Here is an 11,821-nt window from a genome sequence, read left to right on the forward strand (position 1 = left end):
TCTCTATGACTTCATGAAGAAGGAAGAGAGATGACATAAGAGAGAAGGCTACCCACTCCCTGAATCTAACCCATTACTTACAAATCAACTCCAAGGAGCCTCACAAATTGCAGTGTGTAAAGGGTACTGACCCAGAAACTTCAGGACCTGCCCCAGGACACAGTAAAGCCTTTTGGCCTGTGCAATACTCCCGCTATGGGAATTGAGCAAAGTTTTTAGAGAGCATGGAATTTTAAAAATTCCCTAAGGACAAATTCTAGGGTCTAAAAAAAATTTAAGATTATCAGAAGTCATTAACATTAAGCAAAATAAATCATCTAGGCACATCTAGTATACTGATACTCTTGTGACAGAGATTGCCTCACTAGCAGAGCTGGCCCTGAATCTGCCCTTGCTGTTAACCCTTGGTTACCTAGTCCCTGGAGGAGGGAGTCAGGTGACTTGCCCAATGGAGAAGTCAGCAGGCCTGTCGCTCAGGTGGTTTGGCTGGGAGCACATTCTACTCTTTGCGGTGTTTAGGATGCAAAGATCTGGCTGAGACAGTACAGGGAAGGGACGATGAATTTGGAAGACTGGAGGGATGAGGGAATCAAAATACTTAAGTCCCAAGACTGGGAGATGGGTGAAAAGACCGGGCTTGATTTATGCTATATCTTGTGTAAATTCACAGTCAAGTAGTTCAGAGCTGGCGGGCAAGGAAGAGCTAAAGGCGCGGGGCTGAAGGTGAGGTCAGGATAAAGACCCGGGTTTGGGAGCCCTCGCCCAGAAGGAAACAGTTCTTAAAGACGGCCTTGGAGGTGCCTGCTCATTACCAGCCTCGGAGTACGGACGAGGGGGTTCTTTGCTTCTCTCGCTGCCCCTGTCCCAGAGAGGGGCGAAAGCGCGGGTGGGGCAGGCGGTTGGAATGGTCTCTTCTGGTCCTTGAAGACAGCGTCCCTTGGTGGTAGAGACTGGTCTCGGAGCATTCAACCTCCACTCTCAGAAAGACCGCTGCACTCGGGCGCAGAGGACCGCACCATTTTCCTCTCTTCTAGCGTCCCGCGCCCCAGGATGCTCATCCGGAAAAAGGGCACTCTGCTCCCCGGGCGTCGGAGCCAAGACTCCCGGCGCCCAGAGCGGCCTATCCGCCCCTAAGGCGCTTAAAGCTGTCATCGCCGTACTAGGCGCCCGTCGGTTCCCAAAGCTGCCTTTCCCGGGTTCACAGGCCAAGCCGTCCCCTTCCGCCGCCAGCCGGAAGTGCCTGCAAGTCGAGGTGGAGGGGCTTCCACGGGCCGCGAGGTGACCTGGGCTCGCCATGGCGGCCTCCTTGGCGGGGAAGAAGATCGTGTTTGTCACGGGGAACGCCAAGAAGCTGGAGGAGGTGCCGGGAGGATGTGGGAGGCCGGCCAGGAGGTGGGGGGCGGGCTGGGGTTGGGGGTAGCCTGTGGCCAGGCCAGCTGGGGATAGGGTGGAGAAGGGCCATCCAGGCAGAGGGAAGCACGCGGGAGGAGGCGCCGAGCGGGAACGGAGGGTCGGGCCCGCAGGGATGGGTCAGACCCGGGTGTGTGAAAGGAGTTGGACTGCGCGGAGTGGGACGGTTGCGTGTGCCGAGTGGGGCGGCTGGGGGCATAGGGCTGTGAGCTCATGGGACTGTGGGAGCCTAAGGAGTGGCGGATTCCTTAGCATCTGTCTCAAAGGGCACTTATTGAGCTAGACTCCAAACCCAGACCCCCGACACTCTATTAGAGCTAATCCAGAACGCGCTACTGGCCGGGGGTTGCAGGGTCGGTGCAGGGCGTGAGACAGACATCCAACCTGAGCTGTCTACGGCCCATCACCGTCCTGAAATGTGGTCCTCAGCCTCTCCCAGCCCCTTTCCGCATCTGTGAAATGGGGATGATGAGAGGAGGAGTGAAGGAGACGGTGGATCCAAAGTTCCTGCCTACATGAAATCTGTGGCTAGCTGTGAGGATTCTGGAGGTTGAGGGAACGTCTTTGGTTGCAAATAATAGAGACACCAGGGAGTTCATATAAACCAGCAACTGACTTGTGCAAGTACAATGTTACGGTGTCCCACAGGACTTGAGTCTCTCTAGGGGCTGTCCTGTCCTTGTTCTCTCTGGATGATCATCCCTTTTCCTACTTGGCTTTTTCTGCTTCCTTTACTCCTAGTTGGAGGAGGCATTGAGGCTTCTGCCAGATACTAGCTCTGATTGGCCTTGCTTGGGTCAAGGGTTTGTCCCTGCTGGGTCAGCCATGGCCACGCAGGTGGGGTCCTGTATGGGGAATCAGTATGACACCCACTAGGTATGTCTGAGGCAGACCAGTGGGGTGCAGTCATTAGGGGACCCTTCATTTGTTTACAGCAAAGGGACTGATGGCACTTCTGTGTCAGGACAGGGTGGCCTGCGGAGCCAGAGCCCTATGCTGATAAAAGCTGGCCTAGAACAGGGAGTCTTAACTCTTCATCATCTCATGATACCCCACTGGCAGATTGATGAAGCCTATGGACCCTTTCTTAGAAAAATATTTTTAAATGTACAAAATAACATAACAATTACAAAGGAAATCAGATGAAGTATAGGTTTCAAAATATTACAAATATTTGTGATCAGTTACATCTATTTTATTAATATATGAAAGGATTCAATCTAGCAGTGTGTAATTACCATAATTTTAAAATAGTGAGGATTGTAAATGCTATTTTGAGATATTTGCTATAACTGTAAAGGGATATGACAACATCTGTGATTTTAATAGGTGTAAATGTCCCAGGAACTGCTAATGCTGCTTTGGCTTGTTTTCTATATCCACAATTGAAAGAGATGCTAAATTTCAGCTAGTGGTTACTGAAAATAAAGAGGTATTTTTTCCCCATCCAAGTTCACAGACCTCCTGGATTCTGGGTAACGCCTAATAGAGAATTCCTGGCCTAGGAAGATAGGTAGGGTTTCTGGGAGCATTGAGAAGGGAAGAGTGTGTTCTGAATGGGCGGTTAACATGAACAGAGACCTGAAGTAGGAGAGTGAGATGAGGGAGCTGACCTGAGGGCTGGGGTGAGGCTCCTGGCCTAACATGGTAAGTTTTATGGGACTGGCAGGACAGTTACCTGATGAAAATGGTGGATGACAGTTTGTGTAGTAATGGGGACTCGTTAACACATGGTGATAAATGTTCTTTCATTTTGGAACAGGTCATTCAGATTCTGGGAGATAAGTTTCCATGTATTTTGGTGGCACAGAAAATTGACCGTATGTCTCTGTTTTGTTTTGTATTTGAAAGATGGTTCAATTCCACTGTCTGCTCGTGAACTGATTCTCTGTGTGTCTGTTTCCCCAATAAGTGCCGGAGTACCAGGGAGAGCCTGACGAGATTTCCATACAGAAGTGTAAGGAAGCAGCTCGCCAGGTGCTTGCTCTGCACGTGTCCTGTACTCACGTCTCTTGTCCTTGTGACTCTGGACCCTGTACCTGCTAGGAATGATTGGAGAACAATAGGGTGGGCACAGTTTAGGACCTGCCCAGGCCTAGCTAGTCAGGGGTCAGTTCACGTTGGCCCTGGAATACTGCCTTTCTTTTCTCAATCTTGACTGCATAGCATCTCCCCAGACCACCGCGTACATAATCCTCTTGCCCCAATTCCCCGATACATACATTCCAGCCTCTGCATTCTCCCCACACATATCCACCCCTGCAGTCATGTCTCTGGGACTGAAAAGAACACTCTCTGAAGGATCAGGCTGCTTAGGTATGAATCCCAGCTCTCCTGTTGCTGTGCCTGGAGCGGGCTTGACAACCTGCCAAGGCTGTGGTGTCCCTATCTCTAAAATGAAGATAAGAGATTAGACAAGGGCTGTTCCCCATAGCAGGTGGATCTCTACCTGCTGCTGCTGCAGGTCTCAACTAGCTGTGGGCCTGGTCCCAGCCTGGATGGCCTGGGAATTCAGGGCTGCGGCAGGGCCTGTTGCTGGTGGCAGGTCTCAGGGCTGCATTTCCTTGCACTGCAGGTGCAGGGGCCTGTACTGGTGGAGGACACCTGTCTGTGCTTCAACGCCCTCGGGGGCCTCCCTGGCCCCTACATGTGAGTGCTCCCTCACCCCCTTGCAGGGCCCTGTCCACAGAATCCACCTGAACTTGGAAATGATTGGTTATCTGATATTGCGGGTCATTCACTGTCTTGGCATGAACACCAATTTTTTTCAGATTGTCCCGAAGAAGGATTAGGGATGGGAGAGAGGCATGCCTTTCTTTTGTAAAGTGTGAGAATGTGGTTGTGTAAGTGGAGATGGACAAGGGGAACCCACATGTTGGAGAGGTACATTCATGGGCCGATCAATTTCAGGAAAGAGGAAATAAGGAAGTTGAGATCCAAAAATGGATTTCCTTAAAACTATCCAGTGCCCTGGACCCCCTCAAAAGGTTCATGTGTATCTCTAGGGTACAAATACCTCTATTTGAATACCTGTTGCTGGGCCTTGGATATCTGTCTTTAACTTTTGGGTTGCCGATGTGCTTGCCAAGGCAATAGCACTTCTGCTTACAGTATGCATTGCTCCATATCCTCACCAGAACTGAGTATTACGACTTTTTAATATTTGCAATGTTGGGAGTGTGCAATGGTATCATATGTGGTTTTAATTTGCATTTCCCTAATTACCAGTTAGGTTGAGGCCTTCGTTTAAAATTTAATTATTGATTCTTCTGTGCATTGCCTGTTTGCCTCCATTTCCTTTTTCCTATTGGATGATTTCTCTGTATTTTGAGTTGAGACATTCTTTATCCTATCCCATTGGCTGTCCCAGGGCTCTAATCCCTGGGACGGTGGGGGCGGGGGTGAAACCCAGAGAAGAAGGTGGTTGGAAAATCCATCTGCTCCTGGTGTCTAACTCGCCTTTATTTGTCTTGCAGAAAATGGTTTCTGGAGAAGTTAAAGCCTGAAGGTATTATCCCCCTTATTTCTTCCTTTAGATCTTTTGGGAATTGAGGATCCAGAGGTGGTCTAGGGGAGAAGCCCCAACTAGTAATCAGGAATCTCCGGTTCCAGCCCCTACGATGGAGCCTCTCTGTTCACCTCAATTTCCCCACCTATAACCTGCAGCTTACACTTTCCCTGCACACCTGGGTCCAGGGAGCGCTGAGATGTGGGAGGAGTGGATGGGAAAGGGGTGGTAGGAGCTGTGAGTTTGAGACAAAGGGACTGTAGTTGATTGTGGCTGAGAGGACTGGCCTTACTGACTGCTTTCCTGTCCTTGCTCAGCCAGGCCTCCCCTGGGGGCGGGGTGGAAGGCTCTCTCTCCTGGGCTCCAGCAATGCATACCCTGTCACGCACAGTTGTAAGCTAAAAGTTCCCTCTTTATGTGCTTCTAAAAGCACTTTATATTGGGCGGCTGATTAGCTCAGTTGGTTAGAGCGCGGTGCTCTTAACAACAAGGTTGCGGGTTCCTTCCCGGCATGGAGGCATGGATCACTGCGAGCTGCGCCCTCCATAGCTAGATTGAAACACTATTTGACTTGGAGCTGATGGGTCCTGGAAAAACACTTGAAATAAATAAAAGTTTAAAAACAAAAACAATTAACGAGCATGTCAAACAATATTAGAATAGAATAAAGAACCCCATGTCCGCATCACCGAACTTCCAGGATTAAAGTCCCTATCTGATGATGTGTATAAGCCTCCCAATTTGGCATGTTCACGCCCAATCCGGAATTGGGCCTCAGGATGGGGAGTGCGGCTGGTCAGCACAGACTGCGCTGAGCCCTTACTGCACTCCATCCGCAGGTCTCCACCAACTCCTGGCCGGGTTCGAGGACAAGTCAGCCTATGCACTCTGCACATTCGCTCTCAGCACTGGGGACCCAAGTGAGCCCGTGCGCCTGTTTAGGGGCAGGACCTCGGTGCGTACCCACTCTGGTTCCCCCTGCATGCCGCCAGAGGGCGCTGCTACTCGAGCCGGCGGCCCAGGGTCTTGTGGGAAGTGGTAGAGAAAGCCCCTGGGGCCAGAATTAGTTCCCAGGACTTTGCCCAGACCCGCCCTCTGGCACAGAGGCGCTGTCAATCCCAAAATCTGACCCCTGAGACTAGTGTTTCAGGGAAATCGCCCGATGGCTCACAGCTGTTGAGACCTGGTGCACCCAGCGGTCAGCACTATGTCCTCCTGAGAAGCAGATGTGCAAACTGAAGGGGACGCCTCCCAAAGCGCCATCTACAGCCCAGGCTTCTCCAGGCTTGAATCTCCTTATACACTGTTGAGGGTGCAGCTTCCCTTGAATATCTTCCAGCCTTTCCAACTTTTCATGCTCATACAGAATCTTCTTCCCCCAACTTGTTCCCCAGCTGCCGTTCAGCACCCCATGCCTACCTATCATTCTCTTAGGTTCAGCTGCTTCTCGCAGGTCCACCTTCCCGACCCACCCCCACCCCCTGCCCGACCGTTCCATTTCCCTCTTGTGGCAGGAGTGTACCTTCTGGCATATCACAGCTCTGCTTTGTCCCTTTTGCTCAGGGTAAAACCCAGAGTCCCACTGTAGCCTACAAAGCCCCGCCCTAGGGGCTCCACAGGGGCTGACCACAGATGTGTATGGTGCTGCCCCGCCTAGTTAGATTTCTTATGTGCGTGCTGTAAAAAACATAAAAATTACCACCTTCACCATTTTTAAATGTATAGTACAGTAGCGTTAACTGTATTTACACTATTGTGCAACGGAGCTCTAGAACTTTGTCATCATACAAAATTGAAACTATACCCATAGAACAACTCCTCTGTCCCCCCTCCCCCAGCCCCTGGCAACCACCATTCTACTTTCTGTTCGTAAGAGTTTGATAACTTTAGACACCATATAAGTGGAATCCTGTAGTGTTTGTCTTTTTGGGACTGGCTTATTTCACTTATAATGTCCTCAAGGATCATCCGTGTTGTAGCATATGACAGAATTTCATTCATTTTTAAGGCTGAATAATATTCCGCTATGTATATGCCACATTTTCTTTATTCGTATATCCACTGGTGGACATTTAGAGTGCTTCCACCTTTTGGCTATTGTGAATAATGTTGCTATGAACATGGGTGTACAAATATCTTTGAGATCCTATTTTCAATTCTTTTCGACACATACCTAGAAGTGGATTTGCTGGATCATAATTGCCCGGTTAAATTTTTTTTCTTTTAATTAGTTTCAGGTGTACAAAACAATGTAATAATTAGATATTTACACTCCTCACAAAGTGATAACCCCCCGCCTGGTTAAATTTTAAAAAGTGAGTTATAGTTGTCTGCTACTTTCACAGAAATGCTCTCTCAAAAATCAGAAGTTTGAACAACCACAAGCCCTGCCATCAGGGCTGGTCTCCGCAGTCCCCACCATTCCCTATTGTCTCCCTAGCTTTTGCTGCTTCATGCACTTTGTTGCTTCCCAGCCCCCACTTTATCCAAGGTGACCCTATTTCTTCATGTTCTCTCCTCACCTGAGCTCTCTGAAACCAACCACATTGTCCTTCTAGCAATACATATGCCAGGCCCTTCCTTATCTCGGCCTTGGCATTGGCTGTGTCCTCCGCCTGGAATGTTCTTTCCCCAGCCCTTTATGTGGCCAATGTTCCTTCCCTGAGGCTTTCTCTGAGCTCCTCATCCTGCTGTTCTTGAGTCCAGTTCCCTGTTTGTTCCCTTTAAGGCACCTTGTGTTTGGTAATCGTTAATTTGTTTACTGGTTTGATACCTGTTTTATTTAAGACATCCATTCTACGAGGGCAAGGCGAGACCTGCTGTGACCCCAGTACTGAGAACACTACCTGCCTCACTGCGGATGTTCAAAAATATGTGTTAGGTGGATGCGGCTCAGAGTAGTTCTGTAACCGGCCTCAGTCACACAGCTCCCCACTAGCAGAAGCAGAATTTGCCTTTGGTCTGAATGACTTGGCATTTAATGTGGCTAATCCCCATCCTCTACTACTTCTCTTATATTTTTTAAATTAGCTTTTTATCTTTTTGTTATTGTTGTTGCTTTCATGGCGACATGACATTTCGTGACACTGGACTACACTTGGTTCTCTTGGTAACATTTTCTTGTTGGAATTGGCCTGTTACAGCCACTTATACGTTGAACATTGTGCTAAGTAATTTCTATTACGTTATTTCACTTAATTGTTAGGGCCTCCCTTGCATTTTGAGAAATGCAGTAATAGTAGCAGACATAGGGCTTGTCTGCAAAGTTTAGGGCCCTCAGCTTCCCATTAGAAGAAAATGTTTTCTGTCATTTTTTTCACAATTGACTCCTTCAACAGGTCAGTTTGTCAAAACTGTAGAGAGGGAGGGTGGCCCCAGGGGTGTCAAGTACATGATTCCTCCCTGTCCAGCTGTGTATTTTATTTATATGTTTAGCAAATATATGCAGGCACCGTGGACCCTTTGAAACAATCCGTTTTTAGTAAATAGGATTTAACCAAATTCATAAACTCAAACTGGCCACTGCCCTCCTTCTGGTGCATCTCCTCCAGGCCCAGTGACACACCTGTCCCCCTTTCCTCTGTCAGGGCCAGATTGTGGTACCCCGAGGCTGTCGCGACTTTGGCTGGGACCCCTGCTTTCAGCCTGATGGATACGAGCAGACGTAAGGAACCCAGTTTCTTCCAGGGGTGTGGGGTCGGGTTAGCTGTGGTCTGTTCCGTCAGCACCCGCCCAAGCGCAGGCACGCGGATATGGGCGTGGGCAGGCTCTGAGGACGCCGTTCCAGCTGAAGGCAGCTCTGCTGGAGTGGACGCAAGGAATCTGGGTGGCTCAGTCCACGGTGGGGGGAGGCAGCCAGGCGTAGCTGGGCGTCCTGGGCTTGGGCTCCAGCCCACTGCAGAGCAGCTGTGTGACTTCAGTGGCCTCCCGTCTCTGACTTTGGCTTGACAGTATATACCTGACAGTTCTGTGGGATGATCTGACTCCCCCCATCTAGTTTGGAAAACTGATAACACTTTTGCAGTCTTCGGTAGGCACCACATTAAACCCCTGCAGTGGTGAGTGTTCTCAGTATTCGACACTAACCCCCCCTTATTTACACAGGACGTGTTGACCATTATTGGAGTCAGGTTTTCCAGGCTGGGAGTGAAGGGCTTTAGGGAGCGTGGCCTGAGGCCTTACAGTAGCCAGACAGGGCTGAGGACAACATGAAACGCACTGTCCCAGAATGCTCTTTGGTGACAGGCGTGTTCTACATCTGTGCTGTCCAGCCCAGTAGCAATCAGCCAGATGTTTAAAATGGGGTAGGGCGACTGAGGCACTGAAATTCTTTTTATTCAATTGTAATTGATTTCAATTTAAGTGGCCACATATGGCTAGTGGCCACATAGTGGACAGCACAGATCTGAAATCCACCACTGGGGTGTGGGATTCTCACCTCATTGGAGTCCTGGCATGGAGGACAGGCCCCTGGCCACTGTCCCACACTGCTCCCCCACAGTGCTGTGTTTGCTCTGTCAGGCCCCACTGCTTCCTGTCAACAGATGACAAAGCTGATCAAACATGCAGCTCATCCCCGTGTCCTTGGCTTCCCTTGATTGCTTTTGGAGATACTGGAGCACGTTTAATATCTTTCCACACTCATTAATATGGGTTTCTACCTATAGGGGAATTTAAAACTGATTTTTAAGACATTAACTCTGGCTGCCAGGAGCTGGTAGCCCCGCTACCCTTTCTTGGAAAGTCCTTGAGCTCTGGGCTCCGGGATGGGGTAGAGAGTGCACACCCTCCCTGATCTGGCCTCCCTCCGCTCTGAGTTGCTGCTGTTGCCCCTTAGGTATGCAGAGATGCCCAAAGCTGAGAAGAATGCCATCTCCCATCGCTTCCGGGCCCTTCGTGAGCTGCAGGAATACTTTGGCGGCCTGACTCCCAGGACGGGTGATGAGCACGCTGGCTAGGGATCTGGAGAAGGCTATCCTGAAACCTCCCCCATCAGGCAGGCGCCCCTCCAAGTCCATCCTTCAGGGGTACCACTTCCTGGGAGTGTTGAGACTTGACAGCCTCACTAGTTTGGAGGAGCAGCTGGCTCTGTTTGGAGAGGTTTTCGGCAAGGGACACCGGTGTCTTCCCCTTGCGGGTTCAGTGGCCTCTCCTACAACCTCCAGCCCGGGATCCTGAAAGGCCTTTGAGTGTTAAGCTGGCCTTGTCAGAATTGAGGGTTTGGGAAAAAACCACACAGTCTTAGTGTTTTTAAAATACAGCAAATAAAGATTCTGGAAGGCACTACAAAATAAACTGGATGTATCTGCTTTGAAACCTGCCCCGGGCAGGTGTCTGTCTCCTGTTCCCTTTGGCAGGAGCAGGGAGCCTCTCAGGTTGGGGAAGAGGCATGGGGGGGCGGTGGGGGGTCAAGGGCAGCACTGTGTCCTAGGGGTTCACGTGCCCTTGCTGGCTGGAGTGTTGTGTCTTTCTTTTTGTTCTTCAAGTCTCGATTGTGGGTTGACCTTTTCCATGTCGGATCCATGCTGCTCACCCAACTGTCAAGTGATACCACTGCCCAGCTGGCCTCCGTGGTGGTTGCCGGGTTGGGGGCGAGTTGTGCTTTTGCTTGGTGTAGTTATATGTACTTTAGAGCAGCTCAAACATTAGCCTGTGATGATAACGTCAAGTTTGTTTTTATGGCGGGACCAGGATGGAGTCCCTGACCCCGGTTGGGTTGACATGCCACATTCAGCCTGGGCTCTCCCATCCCCTCAGGAGGCCCAGCTCAGCTGCCCCCGGCCCCCACTGTGCCCTGAAGCCGTTCTGTAGGAGGGGCTGTGGGAGCCTGGGGTGGCTCCCGAGCCTTTCCTGAAGCTGTTTCTCTGGTGAGGAGAAGGCGCCCAGCCCTGAGGACATTCGGAAAAGCTAGTTGTGCACAGCAGGTGGGGGTAGGGTGGTGTCCTCCATGCTGACAGGTCGCTCCCCAGCTTCTGTGCTCACAGGCAGCTCTGGAGAACATCCCCTCCAGGTCCTGTTCCTCTGCTGGCAGCACCTGGGGCCTCAGTTTAACCCTTGTTTTCTCCCCTAAACTGTATCAGTGCCTGTGGGTGAGGACAGACATCATTCCTTTGCTCCCCTGTTGCCTGTGAGGCCCAGCCGGCTTATTTCCCCAGGAAGCCACCACTGGCGAGCCCAGCCTCCTGAGCTGTCTCCTTAGTGATGAGTGGTGTCTGCCTGGGGCTGATGTGGGATGCTAGGGGCCTGCCTGCTCCTCATCTGGTGATTCTGGACATGGCCACCCACAGAGGACACTCAGTCTACTGGAGGGGGCCCCAAAGAAGGGTCACATGCCCCATGGGTGGGGTGGATACATGCAGCTTGGGCCAGGGCAGCCCTCTGTTTGCTACTTAGTTCCGTCCCCCGAGTTCTGTCCTGGGTGCACAGGAAATTTTGTCCCCCCTTTTTAACTTTACCCATCCCCACAAACAGCACTGCTCGGTTGAAGGGTAAGGTGCACCCCAGTTTCCACTTATTAGTGCATGAGGGCTCCCCTATCTCTCAATTCACCATTCATCCAGCCTTCTGGTTTTTGTCAATCTACCAAGCAGAAGATGCCATCTCAATTGTTGGGTTACGTTTCTAGACTACGGAGGGGTTTGAGCATCTCTTGCCATCCCTGTTATTGTTTTGCCCCCCCCCCCGCCTTTAGCCTCTGCCTCTTTTCTATCAGAGTCACTGTCTTTGCGTTGGTTTGCAGCAATTCTTTGTACATCTAGATATTAGTCCTTTTTCAGTTTTAGATGTAGCAGATGTCCTTTCATCTGTTCCCTCGGTCTGTGGTGTATTTGTCAAGACAAAGTCCTGCACGGTGATTGATGGGATGACTGTGAGCCAGCCGTTCTGCCTACCACCGCCGCTTCC

General features: G+C 50.6%; 1 protein-coding gene across 1 annotated transcript; it reads left to right on the top strand.

The window, feature by feature from the left end:
- The first annotated feature begins 567 nt into the window (after positions 1 to 567).
- ITPA (inosine triphosphatase) lies at positions 568 to 10,218 on the top strand. Its single transcript, XM_033094542.1, has 8 exons — positions 568 to 1,360; positions 3,173 to 3,230; positions 3,323 to 3,387; positions 3,986 to 4,059; positions 4,887 to 4,918; positions 5,758 to 5,873; positions 8,506 to 8,582; positions 9,756 to 10,218. The coding sequence occupies exons 1-8, from the start codon at positions 1,295 to 1,297 to the stop codon at positions 9,874 to 9,876; spliced, it is 609 nt and encodes a 202-aa protein (XP_032950433.1). The 5' UTR covers positions 568 to 1,294; the 3' UTR covers positions 9,877 to 10,218.
- The last annotated feature ends 1,603 nt before the right edge of the window (positions 10,219 to 11,821 follow it).

This window comes from Rhinolophus ferrumequinum, chromosome 23 (assembly GCF_004115265.2).
Source record: "Rhinolophus ferrumequinum isolate MPI-CBG mRhiFer1 chromosome 23, mRhiFer1_v1.p, whole genome shotgun sequence".
NCBI classification, from domain to species: domain Eukaryota; kingdom Metazoa; phylum Chordata; class Mammalia; order Chiroptera; family Rhinolophidae; genus Rhinolophus; species Rhinolophus ferrumequinum.

What these genes read in the sequence shown, in the direction of transcription:
- ITPA (XM_033094542.1), top strand. Translation starts at nt 1,295, where the DNA reads ATGGCGGCCTCCTTGGCGGGGAAGAAGATCGTGTTTGTCACGGGGAAC. An exon ending in GGTGGCACAGAAAATTGACC is followed by an intron (nt 3,231 to 3,322) that starts GTATGTCTCTGT and finishes TTCCCCAATAAG; the next exon opens with TGCCGGAGTACCAGGGAGAG. An exon ending in GTAAGGAAGCAGCTCGCCAG is followed by an intron (nt 3,388 to 3,985) that starts GTGCTTGCTCTG and finishes CTTGCACTGCAG; the next exon opens with GTGCAGGGGCCTGTACTGGT.